Below are 20,193 nucleotides of genomic sequence, written 5' to 3'. Positions count from 1 at the left end.
CAATGTAAGGAAAAGTGCTGATGTACCTAAGAAGGGGAAAAATAATAAAAGAGGCTCACATGGTCAGCCCACAAGCCCAATTCGAAACTGGGCCACTATTTCTTCGATTTAGCATGCAGTATCCAAATCCAACTACATAATCAGCCACCCACAAATACAATGAATTAACTGATCTGTGCCTGCAGTTCAAATCATGATGGTTGTGATGGCCGTGGCACATTGCTTGGTGCTGCTGAATTTGACTGTTTTATATCGTACTAACAGTGATACCCAAGGCAAACCAAGCTCCTTGGTGGATCACAGAAGCTAAATCTGCCATGTGGAGGTGGCTTGCCCTTTGGCACTAGTAACACTAATGCCTTAATGGACCTGTCAGTATTGGTAATCAATATAGTCTGCTCCATTGACTGCTCTGGCGGGTCTAGAAAATTTTTTTAGGGTGGCTTTAGGTTGGTTACAAAACAAAATTTAATAAAGAAACAATTTGAGTATATAAACGTAAAAAATAAATAAATAAAATAAAATGCAAATACATGAAATATGACTATTTTTTTATACTAATAAAGAGAATAAGAGAGAAAAAAAAGACCAATAAAAGATGTAGTACAAATTGAAAATGCTAGTATGAGAATAATAAAATGATTACAAAAATTTTATAACAAATTTTATGCAGCAAGTTGCTAGCCTGTTATTGGTGGGTAAAACATGTCAATATTGAACCCGAATTAAAATTAGTAACATCTTACCACATAAGATTTACTGTGAAAGTATTGTGAAAATATTATGAATGTAGCATTAATCTTATATTTATTGAATTCAAATTCTTATAATTCTCAAGTAAATGTGTTCAACATTTTTATCAGAATGGTCAAAATAAGTTAATTTAGCATATAATATTTTTTTTAAAGTGTATATATATATATACATTTTTTTTTCAAGTCAGGGTGGTCACAAATTATATTAGTTTAAAATAATTATTTATATAAATTTTTTTTTTTGCATGTATAATTTTTTTTTAACAAGTGAGGGTGGTCCGACCACCCTCACTTACAAGTAGAGCCGCCATTGGTTTGCTCTACCAAATCAATAAGTATAGAGGTATAACTCTTTTTCAAAACTCATATGAGCTATTGTGACCGTAGGGAAATGCTAAAGATATTACAAATTTTATTCATTAGATTTACAAATTGATAAGACAATAAATGTGATTTGATAGATTTTAAAAGCATAATTAAATGAACATCTAGATTACTTTTTTGTAATTGATAACACATCAGTTTGTAAAGGTTATGTGGTAATATTTAAAATTATTTATAGTATCTCTAGCATCACTTATTAAAAAAAAAAAAAAAAAAAAAAAAAGGCATTATAACTTATACATTTCCACTGGGAGAAAAACAAAACACACATCTACTAGAAGCAATAACTGCTGCACACCAGACTACCTCTACATCAGTAAACAAAGAAGACTCAACCAACTACAACAAACCATGTAAGAGGAGTATAACTTAGATACATATCAACTGGCAGCAAGACAAAGGAGACTCAACCCTTAACAACAACAGCAAGCTGACTAAAATTACTAATAGTCTAATACAGTAGCTGCAACTAATGGGTTTCAAGTACAGACAAAGGTATGAAGGTATCCTACATAAGCTGGGAAGGACCTTGTTCTGAATTGTGTTCTGTAAGTTCCTGCAAGTAGAAATCCTGCTCTAGACAGCAAAGAAAATTTTATTTAGCAGCTCAGTTCCACTTCTAATTTTGCCATTATGGATTCTAGCATTTGTATCCATCCAAATGCAATAAAATGTGGCTGCTCAGGCCAATCTACAAATCTTTCCAAAAAGTCTCACCCTTCAATTTTTTACTGGCCCAATCCAACTCATCCTGCCAGTTTCTAATCTGCCTCTAGACCAAACATCTTCACATCACTTCCATCCAAACGCCAAGGTCCATTAGCATTACTTGTGCAGTACTCCTATTACTTGTAGATCACTCACAGTATGTGAGGCTATAGATAGAGGATTCTACCTATACAGTTTATATACACAAATATATAGAATTTCCTTCAGCTCTTTTCTCTTTTTCTTAACACTCCTCATGTGAGAATATCCAAAGTAAAAATGATCCAGAGATTCCAGACTTGCTCTGTAGAACATACACAACATATCAACAGTAGGCAGTGTGATCCCTTGTTGCAACCTTACAAAGTTATCCCAAACAAGCTACAACCAGCCAACAATAGGCTCACACCAAGATTTTAGCAGTTTGTGCTAATTCAGGAACTTTCTTTTACATGCTGGATATTTACAAGGATAAGTCCCTTGAAATAGCCACCAGAGAGGCAGAGAGTGAAGAAAACTCAAAATCAAGCAAACTCTTCATGAGGAACCTAAGCGTACCAAAGAGCCACCAAACCAGTGACTTTGGAATTGATTTAAAAAAAGGTTAAAAAGTGGGTTGCCTTTTTTTGATGGTTGTTATCCAAAAGATGGCAATTGGCATTTGCATTCATTCATTATAAGTTCATCTTACATGATATATCTTACAATAAAGTGAAAACCAAAGGAAGATTGAAATAGTGGCATACTTGCTCATTCTCTCCTTGTTTAACTAATTGAGTAATTGATTTGTGTTCATCTGTAACTCTTGAAGGTTCCACGTTCAACTAGATCTGTTTTAATTCACAGAAATCTGTATTCATTTGTATGTACAAGTTTAGGCTGGTCTAATTGATAGTGCAAAAGCAATTCATAAAAGTTCTTCTAAATTTCTCAACATCGGAGGAGAGTGCTTGCCTTCTTGTTTTTGAAACTCAATATGGTTGTATTCATCTGCTTCATCCATCGAAAAATCTGATCTGCAGCTCTTGAAAAGCAAGCAACAAGCAATTGTGTCAAGGATAATAAGTAGTGAATACAAGCAAGCAATGAATAACCCCTCCAAGGCCAGTGACACACTAGGCCTTCCATAAAGCTGATAAGCTCTTACAATCCGGAAGCGGAACAAGGCCTCAATAGCAGCTAGACCAAAACTGAGAGGGATAGCCAACAAAAGAGCCATTGAATTTGTACCCCTTCTAAGCAAAAAAGCCTTATGAATGGCCAAGTAGCCTGTGCACTTCCCCATCCCAGTCACAACCAAAGCTAAGTTGCATACAACAACTATGTTAGTGAGTATGGTATAGAGAACTATTCTTGTTACTAGTGAAAAAATAGGATCGTTGGATAAGAACCCAAAAGCTTTAATGGCATTAAAGGCAGCCATATTAATGGTGATGTTGATGATCAAATTCCATAGGTGGGTTATTAGAAGAGGCTTGTAAAGCAATATGAAAGAGGGAAAGGGAGGTGGAAGAGATGTTTGATGGTCATTTAGAGCCTGAATTATAGACGCTTTTGAGATGACAAGGGAGGTGAGTATAAATGGGAGACTAAGAATATATTTAAACATGGTTTGAGAAAGGTTCAGATTGATAAGAGAATCCAATAATGAAGGGGAAGAAAATCCTGCAGCATGGAAGAGGGACTTAAAGTGAGCATGAACGATCAAAGAAGGCGGCGAAGTTGGGAAAACAGCTTGTGATAGGAGAACTGATACTGAGAAAGGTAACATAAGAAGAACAGGGGTGGTGGTGAAGTACTGAAAATCTTTTAGAAAGGTAAAGATTGATAGCCTGATGATCTTTCCTGTTCTCTCCATGAGAACAGATGGTGCTTCTTCCATTAAGTTAGACATGAAAATGGTTTTGTACCATAAGTGAATTGGGATATAAAGAGAGACACGTGTAGATTTTTGATTCATCACCTTGTTTTCAAGAATTATATAATGAATTAGGTTCTTATTTTCCTTATACTTTCAACCACCACAAACAAACACAAAACGGCGAAGGAAGAGGTCATTCTTTGAGGTCATTATGGCTAATATGGCCTGGTCTTTGCCTAAGCTCTTAGTTTCTCATCATGGCACGGAATCTTTAATAAATTACATGCTTTAGATGAGATTAAAAGCCTCAGAGACCATAATAACTGGTCCTGAATACTGTTGCCAAAAGTGACTTAGTTTTATATTGCTTTTGGACTGTTGGGCATGCCTCATCTTGTCTTTATATTATCAATATGTTAAGCATTAGTGGGTGATACGTAGCTTGCACGAAGATTAGGATTAACTTTTCAAACTTATGGTGAAATTATCATATTTCCGTTGAAGGACATTAATGCTGTAATAGTGTGACAATTAAGTAGCACTAGAAGTGGTTACAACGCTTCAAGAAGGCTTATCAATACAAAGAAAGAAAAATCTATGTTTAAGTGCAAATCCCTTTCCTTTGTGGCCTTTTCCTAGTCTAATGGAAATTGATGCTTTTAGATCTTGTTTTATTTGAGTTCTCATTAACTAAGCATTTGGTTCTCCAAATCTAAGCATTCGAACACATCATAGCATAATAAGACTAATTTTAGTACCACGTAAAACTCTACAACTTTTTTCAGAACTATCTTACGTAGTATACTATAATTGACTGTAAGTCACTTTCACATGAACCTATCATTTTTTCTCTACTACTCACAATCTGTCACGTGAACAATTGTAATGAAAATTGTGATATTTTATCGTAATCTTAGAATTTTTGTCATAAAAATAGTATGTTTTGTTGTTTTATTATTATTAGAAAAAATACTTTAGATGAGGCTTTAACGGAGGATGATTGTACCTTTTCCCTTGGGAAAGAAAAAGGAGTTAGATAAGGCTTTATTAGGTGTTAATTGCAAATACTATGTTTTGGTCACAATGAAGCAGCACTATAAGTCTTTCTAAAAATATTATCGGGGACACCTGATAAGTTTGGAACGATATTGTGCAATATTTCAACAAAACAAAAGAAAATTTATACCATATAATTTATAGTATGATAAATATTTGATTATAAAAGCAATAACTCGATCTAGTATTATAAGAAATTTAAAAAAAAAAAAAAAAAAAAAAAAAGGAAGTGGTACTAACAAAGAACTAAATAAAAGTTCATACTTTTTATTATACAAAATTCCATTTTATTTTTGAAAATATAAGATTTCCGAACTTGAAAGTGAAAAGTATTTATTAGCAACAATTAAATAACCGAAAAGATATTCAAAATAAGAAAGGTTTTTAGTAGAAAAGAATGAGCTATTTTAACTTAGTTAACCACAATTTTTTAGATATGAAAAATAAAATGAGATGAATAAAAGGAGTAATAATAAGAAGGAAAAAATTAAATTAAATTAGTTAACCACAATTTTCTAAATATGACCAATAAAGAAAAATATTAGCCGTCTTTCCTTGACCCATTGAATCTAACGGCTGAGATTAATGCTGTGACCAATTCACAGTCACAGACGACTTGTCAATACTCAATATACACTACAAGGCAAAAATCTTACGGTTTTGGATTTTAATAGGAACTCCGCTCCGATCCGATCCCATCCTCCTCCACCACCGCAAAAGCTCATCCTCTGCAACCTTAGTGTTCAGGTGAGCCTTCTCGTACTCAATCACTCCCTCTACTGTCTTTTCCATTTTCCTTTTACAAAGTCCAAATCTTTTGTACTTATACTATGCAAGAATTGAATGACTTTTAAGGAATTTTCAGTTTTGTTTTGTTTGTTTTTGATGATTTTGGTTAATGGGTTTTGCTTATTTTTTTATCATAGTATTATGTTTTCTTACGCCCTGAAAATCTTTTAAATTTCTGGTTTTGATGAATATATGCATATATATGGGTGTATGTATAACTCTAAAGGTTGTGTCTTTAGCATGACTTGTTTGAAGATAATGGTGGGGGTGAAGTGCCTGTCTGTAATGAATTGGTTTTGCCAACTTTGTTTGCATAACTGTGGTCTAAATTTTGATCCATGAAGTTCGTAAGTTAGAGTTTTTGTGAAGAGATTTAAGTTGAATGAGTAAACCCATGTTGGAAGGTCTTAGGATTTTTAAGTATAAATTTTTGGGTATGAAAATTTGAGGGATATTTCCCAATTTAGTAATTTCAGGATTGAGAGCAGTGTGGTGGTGAGTGTGAGATCATTGAGTTTGACAATCTTTGATTTATGCTAATCATGTCATTGGTTTAGTGGAGATAATTTTTTTGTGAAGGTGAAATTTAATTCTTTTTTTTTTTTTTTGATAAATAACGTAAGAATATTATTAATAATAAAAAGATTGCCAAGCCGAGTACATTGGGGATGTACTATGGGGGCACAAATCAAGAAACAAAAGAACAGCGATCAAGAAAAATAGAAAAGGAAGAACAAGAAAAATGAGAAAAAATCACACTCCAATCAAAGAGAGTGTGTAAGAAAAAAGACTTAATCTCCAACAACGAGCGTTCACAACCCTCAAAGCTTCTAGCATTCCTTTCACGCCAAATGCACCAAATCAAGCAGTGAGGCACCAATTTCCAAACATCAATGTGACGATGTCGCGCAAACTTTCCTTGCCAAGCCTCAAACAACTCAATAACAGTATGAGACATAACCCATTGAATACCAAACAAGCAAAAAACCAAAGACCACAACTCCCAAGCTATGGAGCAATGAAGGAGAAGATGATCCACCGACTCCCCACACCTCTTACACATATAGCACCAGTCAAGCACTATCACTCGTCTTTTACGAAGGTTGTCTGTAGTTAAGATCTTACCTAAGGAAGCAGACCAAGAAAAGAAAGCTACCCTTGGAGGAACCTTCGATTGTCATATCATTTTCCATGGAAAGGGAACAAGATTAGGAGGGTAGAATGAACTATAATAACCTCTAACCTCAAAACCTCTATTCCTTGCAAGCTTCCAGCAGACCTTATCTGAGCCAAACCCCCGCACTGACGAAGAATAGACCAACCCCATAAACCGGTCAAAGGCTTCTTCTTCCCAATCTTGTGGTGGATGACGAAATTGCACATTCCAGTGAAACCTCTCAGTAGACCAATCCATAACTTCAGCCACCGAGGAATCCTTTGACCTACTAAGACAATAAAGCTCCGGAAAGGCCTCTTGGAGAGTACAATCCCCACACCACGCATGCTTCCAAAATTTCACTCTAGTACCATCCCCCACATCATAAACAAGGAGTTTAGAGAACTTCAACCAGCCACTTCTAATGTATCTCCACAAGCTAACCCCATAAGGACTTGTCACCTTTTTCGTACACCAACCACCCCAAATGTTCCCATATTTTGCCTCTATAACCCTCCTCCATAAAGCATCAGTCTCCGTGCCATATCTCCACAACCATTTACCTAACAAGGCAGAATTTAGTTCTATGGGATTCTTTTGAGTGCTCTTAATCAAAAATTGAAGCATTTAGATTTTGACCCTTATTTTGAACTTTGTATAATTTTAAATTTTCTCTCTTTTATTAAAATTGGGGAAAAAAATGTGATGGAAGACTAAGACTAAACTGAGAGCTTGAATTCTTTGTTCTTTGGACTGTGGGGGCATGGATCAATATATGTTGTTTATTTGAAATGCATGACACGAATATGTTGATGCCTATGAGTAAGGCTAAGACTAGAACAGTTTTTTAAGTTATCAATATGCCCCTTGTATGAAATTGTTTTATATTATTATCTCGTCAAATGTAGATTTTGTTCCAAGCCAAGTGTCATTTCTTTACATGAACCTAGACTGTAAGACCAAATGATGAGAGAACCTAGAACTGTATATATTTGTAGTATAAGAAAGTAGGCATGGTTGTTTCCATTGAACTATGAACTCTATGGATGTTCTTATATCTGATTCTTTAGCTATTGAATAAAAACATGCTGACTTGATTCTCAAAAAATAAAAAAATAAAGGTGAATTAGATGGCCACTTCAAAAAATAAATAAAAGTAGGCTTGAGGGGCAAATTAGTAAATAGACCCGAAACCTAAACTAACTTACATAAATCTTTGCTGTACACCTCCCCAGCCATTTTCTCTCATAGCCCAAAACCAAACAGAAATCTTCCTCTAAGTCAGCAGGTAGCAGGAAGCTCGAGAAAATCCTTGAAAAGAAGCAAGGGACCAAGTAGAGATAAGTGGCTGATCACCTAGGCCCACTAGCAATTCTTATTTCTAAATTTTCTTTGCATACAATAAGCACGAATGATCCTTGGCAAGTCTATATATGAATTAGATGCTACAGATAGCCACAGGAAACACCTTGTCTTGCCTTTCATAAACACGTTGTGGCCTAATTTTAAATTAGCGGTAATGTGAATGCATAGGATTGCCAAGAATGCTTGATAGGCCATGAGGTACATGTAAAATGGCCTGTTCCCATGCCCTAGATTAGCAAATCCTTCTTTCTAAGCATCTGACCTTTTAGATTCTTGAGGCAATTGTGGATTAGAGAGTCCCCGGGTAAAGGTGGTTGCTATTGAGTTTAGATTTGAACCTTACTGTTGAGCTTTGATTATGTGTTTGAGAAATTGTAACTTTGTCTTTGTTGAGGATCTTTCATTTTGGAGAATAAATGATGTAATAAAAGTGCTTGAGAAATTTGGACTCTATAGAAATGGATTATTTTTGTTGGAACATCCTTTTGGTTGGAAGGTTTTATTATTGTTGTGGTTGGAAATGTTTTATTTTATTAATGGGATAAGAGCTCTGACATTTAAGACAGAAATTTCATATTGATGGTTAAATTTTATTTTATTATGCTATGGATGGTCTCAAATTAAACAAATATATATACAGGTTAGATTCATTTTCTTTAGGCGCTGACTGGGTTTTGACGTCTTATGTATAGTAGAGCAATGCGTGTGGTTTCTACTGACATGAAGTTTATGTTTAAGCTATGTGGAATGAAGGAGATGAACTTAGTGTAAGTTTTGGAAAAAGTTTGAAAGTGGATTTTCCTTTTATCTTTTCTTTAGTCTGGTCAATTTACCAAAATTTTCTCTACCTTGTGACAAGGAACTCATCCATATAGCTAAGTTTGATGCATAGTGTGAAATGCAGTAATTACCCCCCCCCCCCCTTTTTTTATTTTTTTATTTTTTATCTAGCCGACATAAGTTGCAGTGTATGTTTATCTGGGGAGATTTTTATTGAATTTGAAATATGGATCTTTTTAAATTCTGTTTTAGGATGTATTTTGCTTTCTGGTGCCAATGGGTGGGGCCCTGATTTTGACCTTTATGCAGTTGTGGGAGGAAGAAAGTGTTAGTTTGTGCTAAAGCGTTTTGCCCCTATTTTATGTTGTTGTATTACTTCACTATATGTTTAAGTGCGCTTAATTTGATTGTTGAACTTGAATGTTTCAGGTGTTTGTTTACACATACCCAGGATTAAGAGTTGTGTTTGATTGATATGGCATCTAGAAGAAATGTTCAATACAGCCCTCTTCCTACTGATGAAGATAATGATTATGGCAGTTCTGGGAAAAGACAATATGATCCTCGATTTGACTATTCACCCAAAGCATTTGATAAAATCCCATGGAAATCCATTGCCCTAGCACTCTTCCTGCTTTCTCTCGGCTTAGTGCTTCTTTTTCTTTCATATTTCATAATGACTGGTCACATGGGAGGCGACCGATCCCAGGCCTATGGCCTTTTGGCACTAGGAATTCTCTCCTTCCTCCCAGGTATGTCAACTTTTTTTTTTTCCCTTTTTGGTGACAAATGATTTGTAATTTATTCAGCTTTATTGAAACTGGAGTCAGTCATTCAACTACACCCCCCCCCCCCCCCCCAAAAAAAAAAAAAATCTGAAGTTGTTTAATTGATACATGACATCCCCTTTCATACAAACTAAGAACCTAGAGAAAAATTAAAGGTGAGTGGATCACAAGGGAGGCCAAATTATTCAGATTTTGACTTTTATATTGCACTATTATCAATAAAATTTTAAGGTTAGGACCTTATCTGTAGTGCTCTAATTCAAGTTGCCTGGCTTACTATACAGTATGGATGAGTATTACATATTATATGTTCAAAGCATGACAATATGAGTCATTATTTTCATGCATAGGTGTTATTTTATCTTCAAAGCATGACAATGTGAGTCATTATTTTCATACATAAGCGTGATTCTGTCACAAATTTTACATATATGCTGCTCCAAAAAGCATGAATGTCCATATTATCGTACATAATCCTTCAAAAGGATAAAAGCAAGTGTTGAGATGTTCATTGAGTTTCCAATCTCATTACCATATGTGAGCTAATACTTGTAGAAGTAATTGCCTTGAGTGTTTTTTTAATCGAGTGTTGTTTTGAGTATTGGTAGCAGCAGATAAAGATTTCATAAAAGCGTTAAGTAAAGAAAGATTTTATGAATTAGTAATTCTCTACTTTGAGGGATTGTTAAACTGCATCTATCAAATGGCTTATGATACTGTGCATAATTTATGTTTTTGATTCTGCTGAGTTACTTTCCCCTTATGGATCTGCTGAAAAGTCTACATTTCTCAATAGCATAGTCAATTGACAATCTTTATGTTGATCTCCAACTTGTGGATGCAGGCTTTTATGAGACTCGAATAGCATATTATGCATGGAGGGGTGTCAAAGGATATCGATTCGCTTCAATTCCTGATTATTAATACATGTCTTGGAAATATTTCCTCTATCTATGTATGCATCGACTTTTGTTCCGAGTGTATTGTTTGACACTGACATAAACCACTTGTATAGAACCACGTGTATCTGTAATTTGTTTGTTGTTTCAAAAAAAGAAGGAAAAAACATGGTTTAAACATGCTTATTCTTTTCAATTCCCCCTCGTCAGAGGTCATATTAGTTTCTTTCTGCAAGTATGAATCTATGCCTGTCATGAGGCCTATGCAAGAATGTGGTTAAATTAAGGAGAGCTTGTGATATTGAGGGAACCGCATAACCTTTTCAAGATTAATAATTCTCTTTTTTGTCGACAAAATATGTTATCAGATAAATCATATTAAAAGGTTCTCTGGTCAATTTCTTATTTTCCCCCTCTAATTCTTCTACTAATGATATTGTAGCCTAATGGTGTTTGTGAGGTTATAAAAGAATAGAATAAAATGGATGAGATAGATCATAAAAGAGTGGAATGGGATATGTGTGTTTTAGGCATAGTTGTCAATATTGTACGATACGTAATACATATTGTATTGTATCGTGTACAAAAAATTTCGTATCGTAAGGGCATATTTTAAGTGTTTATAAATCATCCGATACATAGGTGCGTATTGTATAAATCGTATCATATCGACGAATCGTATATATCATACGATACATAAACATATAAGTTTAAAATGAGTATTGTTGTTAAAATTTGTGATTTTATTTGATTTAAACAAGTTGTTAGACTATGTTAACACAAAATTATTGTGAAACTTAATTGAATTTAATGAAATAGCAAGTCCATGAGTTTTTTTCCTCCTTTCTCTTTCTCCTACAAAATTTAGACTATATTCAAAATACTCACTTTCATATGTGCAAATTTATTTTCTATGCTATTAATAATGTATTAAATGAAAATATAATTATTTTTTATTTTGTTATTATTATTTTGAGTCTAAAAAGCTAGAATGCCAAGAAAACATATAAAGAAAAAATTATTAGAATAAAAAAACCAAAAGAAGAAGAAGTGAATGTCGATAATAATAAAGAAAATGTCTATGAAAAAATAATTTTGCAAGATACTGAATATTATGATAACATTGACTTAGATAGAGTTTTTTTTTTTAAGAATCAAAACCTCTTGACTTAGATAGAGTTGATTAACCAAGATGATGAAAATATATTATTATTTTGGTTCATATATCATGTATTACTTCTGAATTTAATCAATTTGAATGTGCATGTTATAAACATAAGTTAATTTGATTTTTTATTACATAAGTAATGATTAAATTGGTCATTAGTTGAATATATTTTGAATTTATAATGATTATACCTTTTATATATGTGTATTTATAATTATTTTGTAATTTTATTAGGTGTTTGTATATCTTATGATACACGATACAAAAAAATAAAAAATTATTCACGATACAATTCATGATTTGACAACTATGGTTTTAGGCATGTTGGAGAGTTTATAGAAGAAGATTGAAAATAAAGGATCCAGAGTTTCTCACTTGTTTAGGACGAAAGTTGATAGTTTAGTCTAGTCTGATTTTGAGAGAAGAAAAATGGGGGAAGTTTTAGGGCACATATGATTCTTAAGACTTTTTTCTATTTTAGAACTTAAATTTCTTATGACTAGTTGAATTTTGAGAAATTATATCCGGTAGAAGAAGTTAGTTCTTACCAAATCAAAAATAAAATAAAATAAAAAATCCTAAGAAATTAGTTATATAAAATTTTTTTTTTTTTGAGTGATGGGAAGAAATCAATAAGGTGACCAGTAGTGGGTTCCAATTAATTCATTTGGTAAAGTCTCTAATGGTTGTATAAGAGATCTGAAGTTCAATCCCTGCTTACACTAAAAACTGATCGGTGTTTTAGTCTAATGACAAAGAACTATCATCAAGAGTGGATGTCATAGGTTGAAACTCTCTAAAAAAAATTATTAAAAAAAAGAAAAGAAGAAGAGGTGACTAGTATGGAAGGTGATTGCAAATAAGCAATGTTTATTAATTTTAGGTGCAATCTGTTATAACAAAAAGGTAACTAAGAAATTGTTGATGTGACATCATTTATAAGAAAAATTTGAATCATAAATATGATCCTTGAAATTTTAAAATATTAAAAGATTTCAATTAAATTATAATAAATTTCATATCCCGTATTACTAACTTATAACCATATTATTCCCAAAAAAAAAAAACTTATAACCATATAGGATCTTATAATTTATCATTAATTAATGAAATCCTAGACATCTTAGGAAAAATTTTTTTTATCTTTGTATGGGTTACTTCGAGCCACAGTTTCAATGGTCCAATCCAATTCAATAAGGAATAGGATATCAGTTTTTTTTTTTTTTTTTTTTTTATTTAACTCTAAAAATAAGTTTAGCAAAAAAAAAAAAAAAAATCTAAAAATAAGTAATGTTTCTTAAAACAAATAAAAAGAAAAAAAAAGTTTTTTTTGGTTAAAGAAAAAAAAAAGGTTTGTTGCATACAAGGTTTTTTTTTTTTTTTTTTTTTTTTTTTTTTTTTTGAGGGGATGTTGCATACAAGTTGATATCATACAACAAATTTAACCCAAAAAAAAATCATACAACTAGTTGCACAGGCACACAATAAAAAATATAAAAAATTCTCACAAAGGCACAATTCCTAATTTAGCCTCACTGACGTAACTTTTTTTAGTTTTTATTGGGAAAAAAGCCGACATAAGTATAAGGTTAATATCGTAATTTCACAAAAAGCCTAATCAAAATATATTTAAACAAAAAAAAAAACCAATCTCATTGTCGTCACCATCTATAGCCAGCGAGCGCGAGAGAGAGAGAAAAAGAGACAGAGACACCGAGAGTGAGAGGAATAACATTATAGCGTAGGAAAAGCAGGTGACGATTCTTTAGAATCCTTAAATAATTTTAATTTTGGTTTCTTTTTAATTTGGTTTGTGGATTCTCAGATCTGTTTCACTTTGTGTTTTTTAAGATTGTCTAAAAGGTAAATTTTTGCTGTTGTTCTTGCGTTAAGTTTATGGTTAATTCTTTCTTAAATTTCAGTTTTGGGAAGTGGGTTTTCTTTGTTTTTGGTTGAATTTGCGTATGGGTTTGTTTGATTTTGATTGACCCTCTTAATTTTTATTTTCTATCAATAAAAAGTTTTATTCTTTTGGATGATTTCAATTGTTTTGACTTACACTAAGTGATTTTTGTATGTGTTTATGTTAATCAACTGTATGTATGGTTGTTTTAAGTGGAATTTTATAGTGGCTTGTACCCGAAATTGTGATTTGCAGAGGGGTTTGTTTGATTTTGATTGGTTTGCATATGATTTTTAAAGAAAAAAAGTTTTATTTTTTTGGATGATTCTAATTGTTTTTACCTGTTTGATCTTATAGTTTTGTTAATTAACTGGTTAGGCATATGTTTATAGATGTTTTAAGTGGAATTTCATAGTGGGTTGTATTGCAGATAAGTTAGTTTGACTTTATTTTTCCCCTCTAATGTATTTATCTTTCTGTGATTTGTCCACCAAGAATGATTTTCTATTTTTGGTGATTTTAATTTTACTAAGGGATGTTTGCATGCAGCTTTGTTAATCAAATAGTTTGACATAAGTGTATCACTGTTTTAAGTGCAAGTTGGTTGTATCTGAAATTGTGATGGTATAATAATTTGTGCCTGGATAGCTGAATGAATTGATTGATAAGTTATAAAATCTAGTTAATGAATCTACTTTTTCCAAATATATTTTGTTTGGGGCTGTTTCTGAAAGATTTTGAAATCTTGGAATATTAGTTTAAGGATCTAGGAGCATATGGTTGAAACATTTGGCGTCCTTTGGCTTGGGATAATAAATGTTGAAACACTGGATTCTGTTTGCTTGGTGTTGTTTGACAACTATTGCAGCAGTGCTTCCTTCATTGCCAAGCATTTTTTTTTTTTAAGCTATGATTGTAAGTGAAATATGTTGTTGCAGAATATATGTTGGAATTATACATAACCCATTTACAGAGCAGCTATCTATACAAAATTTTCTGTATAAAAAAAAAATAAAAATAATAAAATAATAAAATAATAAAAAACTATACAAAATTTGCTCCATATAAATAGTTATCATCTTTCTTTTTTTTAATTGAATCTGTTGGATTGCTATAATTTTTGATAGGCAATAAAGATCTATATTAAAGAACACCACCTTATGCAGAAAAACATAAGGCAGAGAGAAAAATACAAAGGGAGAAGAAAGAGTGTAAAAGGGAAAGAAAGGAAAAGAAACTAAGTACATAGGAGAGAGCTAAGGAACATAGGGAGAGAATCACTGGAGGTGAGTCTCCAAGCCCTAGACCAATCAAACAAAGTGCCACTGAAAGAGGCTAAAAGCTGGTCATCCGAACTATCCATGTCCTCAAACGTCCTCCTATGTCGCTCCCTCCAAAGACACCACATCAAGCATAATGGAGCTAAATTCCAAATGCTAGACAAATGCTTTCCACAGGCCAATTCCACCAACCGAATAGGGTATCCGCAACCGATCTTGGCAAGACCCAAGAAAACCCAAAAGACCTAAACACCAAACTCCACAACTGATAAGCCTTTCCACAACATAAAATCTCCTTGTTATCAATTTTTTTTGCATATTACCATCTTTGTCCTAGATATTTTGTTTTTGCTATACACGTGTCTTAATCTAAGTCTTGATTGAAGCAACAAATTAAGTGAAAGGAAAACTTTTCATAAAGTGCTTCAGACTAATAGAGGCTAACGGTGCTACTAGAAATTTCATATTTTTTGGTTGGGTAATTCTTCTGAATTCTGCTCTTGTGGTTGGGTAAATTCTTCTGAATTCTGGATATTGCCTTATAATGTTTTTCTGTAAATATACATCATTGTGCATAGTGGGAAGTGTCTACCTACTGGCGTCCTTTCCTTGGGATGTCTTTTTCTTGAAAATATTGTTATTTGTGATGTCAGCCCTTATTTATACTGTGTGTTTGTTCACGATCTCTTTCATGTTGTCTTATTATTTAACCATGTTTATTATATAGGAAATGGATGGTTCAGCTGGCCTCAGTGGCAATGGACTGGATATATTTTTACAAAATTATAAGCTTGGAAAGACTCTTGGCATCGGTTCCTTTGGCAAGGTGAAAATTGCAGAACATATTCTGACTGGACATAAGGTTGCCGTAAAGATCCTTAACCGTCGGAAGATAAAGAACATGGAAATGGAGGAAAAAGGTTTGTAGTATTTCTTTAGAGTCTTGAGTTATTATGTAGTCTCTCTGAATGAAACCACAATTGGACTGGATCATCTATTCTTGAAATATCTATGTCTATAATCTTGGGTGTTCATTGTATTTAATAACAATCATACTTATATTTTCCTCTATGCTTTCAATTTATAATTAACTTACTGGTTTTAGAGAGTATGTCTGAAATTTGAAAAGCAAACATTATAGATTTTCTGATTGTTGTTCTCCATGCTCATAGTTACTTCTAATCTTGCATGTAGCTATAAAAGGTTTGCGCATTCTTTTCAGTTACCTTAAAATTTTCATTTGTTTATTTTTTTTCCCCTTTAAATTGGTGCAGTGAGAAGAGAAATCAAAATACTGAGATTGTTTATGCATCCTCATATAATTAGACTCTATGAGGTTGTAGACACGCCAGCAGACATTTATGTTGTGATGGAGTATGTCAAGTCTGGAGAGCTCTTTGATTACATTGTGGAGAAGGGTAGGTTGCAGGAGGATGAAGCTCGTAATTTTTTTCAGCAGGTGGGATCGGCTAATATTTTTCAGTTTTCTTCTACTTTTTGTTACTATGATAACAAAGTATGCTAATCCCTGATTCTTGAGGCAGATAATCTCTGGTGTGGAGTATTGTCATAGGAATATGGTGGTGCATAGAGACCTTAAGCCTGAGAATTTGCTTTTGGATTCCAAATGCAATGTGAAGATTGCTGATTTTGGTTTAAGCAATATAATGCGTGATGGTCATTTTCTGAAGACAAGTTGTGGAAGTCCAAACTATGCTGCTCCAGAGGTATGGATTTGCGTCATTTTTTGCATAAGAATATAGGCAAATAATGCTTTTTCGTTTTCATGATCTCAATCTCATGGGTTACTATCTATATCAATTTCTTTAGGTTATTTCTGGAAAATTGTATGCTGGGCCTGAAGTAGATGTTTGGAGCTGTGGTGTCATCTTATATGCTCTACTGTGTGGCACCCTTCCGTTTGATGATGAAAACATTCCTAACCTTTTTAAGAAGATAAAGGTACTGCTATTTTTTTTCTTTTTTGGAAACCCATTACTCAGTTATTTTCAATCTTGCTTGTTTAACAATTAGACGTTGTCTCTTGAATTCTGAGCAACTTGCTCTAGGGATGTGTTCATCCTAGAAATCATAAGTGATAAAATAGATTTAATCAATTTAGATTCAAATGGTTAGAGTCTTAAAGATCATGGTAGGTCAAAATCATGTTCTCAACGGACTTATAATGACACTAATCGTTTCAAGTACAGCTATTAAATTTTTAATTTGAACCGTAGGTTGTAAATTTTTGTAGACACTGTGTATGGGAGGTACCTTCTCTATTTAGTACAATCATGAATTGTAGGGTTTGTCTTCTTTGTTTCTCATTCAATTCACCTTTCAACATTGAATTTCTACAGATCTGGCATCATCTAGTATTTTTATTTTTATTTGGTTTAATGCTGAGATTTATTACTAATGTCACAAGTTAAATGGTAAGTCTAGAATCTGTGTGCTTTGGTTATGTTTATTTGATGATTCTTTTTGCTTGCTTTACGTTATATCTGAGTTTAATAGAGTCATGTTATTGGGAAGAGATAGACAATATTGTGAACCGACACAATTTTGCTGCTTTTTAGGGAGGGATATACACTCTTCCGAGTCATTTATCGCCTGGTGCAAGAGACTTGATACCAAGGATGCTTGTAGTGGACCCAATGAAGCGGATGACTATTCCTGAGATTCGTCAGCACCCATGGTTTCAGGCACATCTACCACGTTATTTAGCCGTGCCCCCACCTGACACCCTTCAACAAGCAAAGAAGGTATGTGGACTCTCTCTCTCTCTCTCTCTCTCTTAATTGCCTTTGTTATGATAACTGCACTGTTACCTTGAAAAAAAAAAAAAAAAAAGATAAAAAAAGATAAAAATATGTATTGTTTGTTTTTCATCAAAAGCCCGTTTATTGGTAAGTGTCTCTTTGTTTGTATGGATATGGGAAATTTGGTTACCTTACTGATCCTTTGTAGTTGTAAAATTACATGAGAATTGAGTAACATACTTGTTATATTATGTAGTGTGGTATTTGTTTTTATTATGATCCTCACTAGTGTTTAATTCTGCTATTAACATGCTTTCTTGCAGATTGACGAGGACATTCTACAGGAAGTGATTAAGATGGGATTCGACAGGAACCAATTGATTGAATCTCTTCGGAACAGGCTACAAAATAAGGTTTAGACCTTTTCAGACTATTTTTTCCCTACAAATTTTCAAATTGTACGACTTATTTCTTGAATCATTTTTCAGGCTACTGTTGCTTACTATTTGTTATTGGACAACCGGTTTCGTCCTTCTAGCGGCTATCTTGGAGCTGAGTTCCAAGAGACTATGGTGCGTCTATTCTCTGATAAGTTATTTTGTGCTGTTAAATTTTTAATTAGAAATTTTTTTTGGTTTGAGAAAGTCATTTGGAGCCCCCATTTGATCCAATCTTGTAGATAGCCTTTTCTGAACTACCACAGGAAATTGATAGACATAAATTTTGTAATTCTATACTGTGTTAACTAGTTTTCTTATTGGTATGGATTTGGTTGTTCATTGGATGTACTGCATTGTTTTAAGAAGTTGTATCATCTATTTAATTTAATTATTTCTTTTTGTTATACTCATTCCTTATAATTAGAAGCTCTATTGATGTTACTTGCCTAGGAACGTGGTTTCAATCATATGCATCAAAATGAGGCTACACCTACAGCTCTTGGGCACCGCCCTCCAGGATATATGGATTATCAAGGAATGAGTGTAAAACCACAATTTCCTGTTGAGAGAAAATGGGCTCTTGGACTTCAGGTTAGTTTTTAAGCTATTTTGACCCGGAAGGACTTAAATTGCCAAGTTGCTATGATGTATGTGCTTGTGTATTGTTCCAGCGCTGTGATATCTTTTCTCTTTTGCTTTCTTCTAGTTTCCTTTTGGGTAATATCTTTGATATAATTAGTTGGATAAGTATAAGTTGATGGCTTGGCCTTTTGAAATGGTCAATGCTTCCATCTCAGGCATTCCTTGCAATCTATTTGAGAGGCAGTGATATTTTTCAGTGATTTTGTTATCTGGTTGAACCAATTACTGGTCTGAAAGGTCTAGAAAATTATCCGAGCTACAACTGGATGGTCGTAGCCAGGTTGAATGATTTCTCTGAAATGAATATTAAAATGTTTGTTTTGCTTGCTTGTTACTATTGTTGATGTATTTGTTGTCTTTATTTTGGCAGTCGCGGGCTCATCCTCGTGAAATAATGACAGAAGTTCTTAAAGCTTTGCAAGAACTGAATGTCTGTTGGAAGAAGATCGGGCACTACAACATGAAGTGTAGGTGGATTCCGGGTGTCCCCGGTCATCATGAAGGCATGATTAACAATCCTGTGCACGGTAATAACTACTTTGGGGATGAATCTACCATCATTGAGAATGATGGCGTGACCAAATCACCAAATGTTGTCAAGTTTGAAGTGCAGGTATTTTGCCATTCCTTGTTCCTCCCTGAATCATGAGTTCTTTGTGCTTGTATATGTGTGATGATAGGATATGCATTAGCATATGAGAGGTCCTTTTCTTAATATCCTTTTCTACTTGTATCTTGAGCATGATTTAGATGTATGCCAAATCATGGAGCCAGTTCCCCTGAACATAGTGCTAATGCATATTTTCTGCTACGTTCTTTACAGCTTTACAAAACTCGTGAGGAAAAGTATCTGCTTGATCTCCAAAGGGTCCATGGCCCACAGTTTCTCTTCTTGGATCTTTGTGCTGCTTTCCTAGCACAGCTCCGTGTCCTATGAAGCATGAAGGCTAGCCTCATAAGTAGACCTTTACAAGTGAATCTCGTGATGCTTGTGAATTAGAAATTAATGTGTATATAACCGGTTTTTCACTTTAGTATTCTTCCTGGTCTTTTTATCAGGTAATGCTTGGGTTGAGCCAATTAATGGTTAATAGTGGAATTGGTTCATAAATCTGGGTTTTGGCTGTCTGCCTTTTCCCTGGATGTTTAGCTAATGTTACGAACCCACCCTGAATGGTGTTTTTATGAATTTAACATTTGGCAATTTACCTCTTCTTCCACTGGAGGATGTTAATATGTAAATGTTGCCTTTGATATTTTTCGAATCAAAATGGTTTATGGAAGTTACGTTTGTAGTTGTACTGTATATGGTATCTTCATTCTACCTCTTCTTTTAGTTGGGATGATTTTGTCATTTCGCATTACACTTTTTTGCTAATGCTCTTTACAGTAGATAGAGCCATCAAGATTTGCCAATCAATTCCTGATGTTTCATGTTTAACATCCTTGGTCTTGTG

The 20,193-nt window shown here is 33.5% G+C and overlaps 3 protein-coding genes across 7 annotated transcripts; 2 read left to right on the top strand and 1 right to left on the bottom strand.

Annotated features, from left to right (window-relative positions):
* Window positions 1–1,351: 1,351 nt before the first annotated feature.
* On the bottom strand, window positions 1,352–3,729 carry LOC126715212 (uncharacterized). Its single transcript, XM_050415717.1, has 2 exons — window positions 2,802–3,729; window positions 1,352–2,677 (listed from the first exon to the last, which is right to left on the bottom strand). The coding sequence occupies exons 1-2, from the start codon at window positions 3,727–3,729 to the stop codon at window positions 2,640–2,642; spliced, it is 966 nt and encodes a 321-aa protein (XP_050271674.1). The 3' UTR covers window positions 1,352–2,639.
* A 1,616-nt stretch (window positions 3,730–5,345) lies between these two features.
* LOC126715211 (uncharacterized) lies at window positions 5,346–10,721 on the top strand. Of its 4 annotated transcripts, none has more exons than XM_050415714.1 (4): window positions 5,392–5,511; window positions 9,107–9,181; window positions 9,284–9,606; window positions 10,487–10,721. In XM_050415714.1, the coding sequence occupies exons 3-4, from the start codon at window positions 9,330–9,332 to the stop codon at window positions 10,564–10,566; spliced, it is 357 nt and encodes a 118-aa protein (XP_050271671.1). In that variant the 5' UTR covers window positions 5,392–5,511; window positions 9,107–9,181; window positions 9,284–9,329; the 3' UTR covers window positions 10,567–10,721. The 4 variants fall into 4 exon arrangements, with proteins under 4 accessions (XP_050271669.1, XP_050271671.1, XP_050271672.1 ...); XM_050415715.1 differs by lacking the exon at window positions 9,107–9,181 and adding an exon at window positions 8,767–8,841; XM_050415713.1 differs by lacking the exon at window positions 9,107–9,181 and adding an exon at window positions 8,770–8,841 and having other exon boundaries at window positions 5,407–5,511.
* Window positions 10,722–13,338: 2,617 nt separating this feature from the next.
* On the top strand, window positions 13,339–20,042 carry LOC126715209 (SNF1-related protein kinase catalytic subunit alpha KIN10). Of its 2 annotated transcripts, none has more exons than XM_050415711.1 (11): window positions 13,339–13,463; window positions 15,620–15,812; window positions 16,167–16,351; window positions 16,437–16,619; window positions 16,723–16,854; window positions 17,472–17,657; window positions 17,978–18,067; window positions 18,143–18,226; window positions 18,545–18,685; window positions 19,107–19,349; window positions 19,560–20,042. In XM_050415711.1, exons 2-11 carry the CDS (start codon window positions 15,623–15,625, stop codon window positions 19,671–19,673), a joined length of 1,548 nt encoding a protein of 515 aa, XP_050271668.1. In that variant the 5' UTR covers window positions 13,339–13,463; window positions 15,620–15,622; the 3' UTR covers window positions 19,674–20,042. The 2 variants fall into 2 exon arrangements, with proteins under 2 accessions (XP_050271668.1, XP_050271667.1); XM_050415710.1 differs by having other exon boundaries at window positions 13,372–13,572.
* The last annotated feature ends 151 nt before the right edge of the window (window positions 20,043–20,193 follow it).

This window comes from Quercus robur, chromosome 2 (assembly GCF_932294415.1).
Source record: "Quercus robur chromosome 2, dhQueRobu3.1, whole genome shotgun sequence".
NCBI lineage: Eukaryota > Viridiplantae > Streptophyta > Magnoliopsida > Fagales > Fagaceae > Quercus > Quercus robur.
This window is presented reverse-complemented; position numbering and strand designations above follow the sequence as displayed.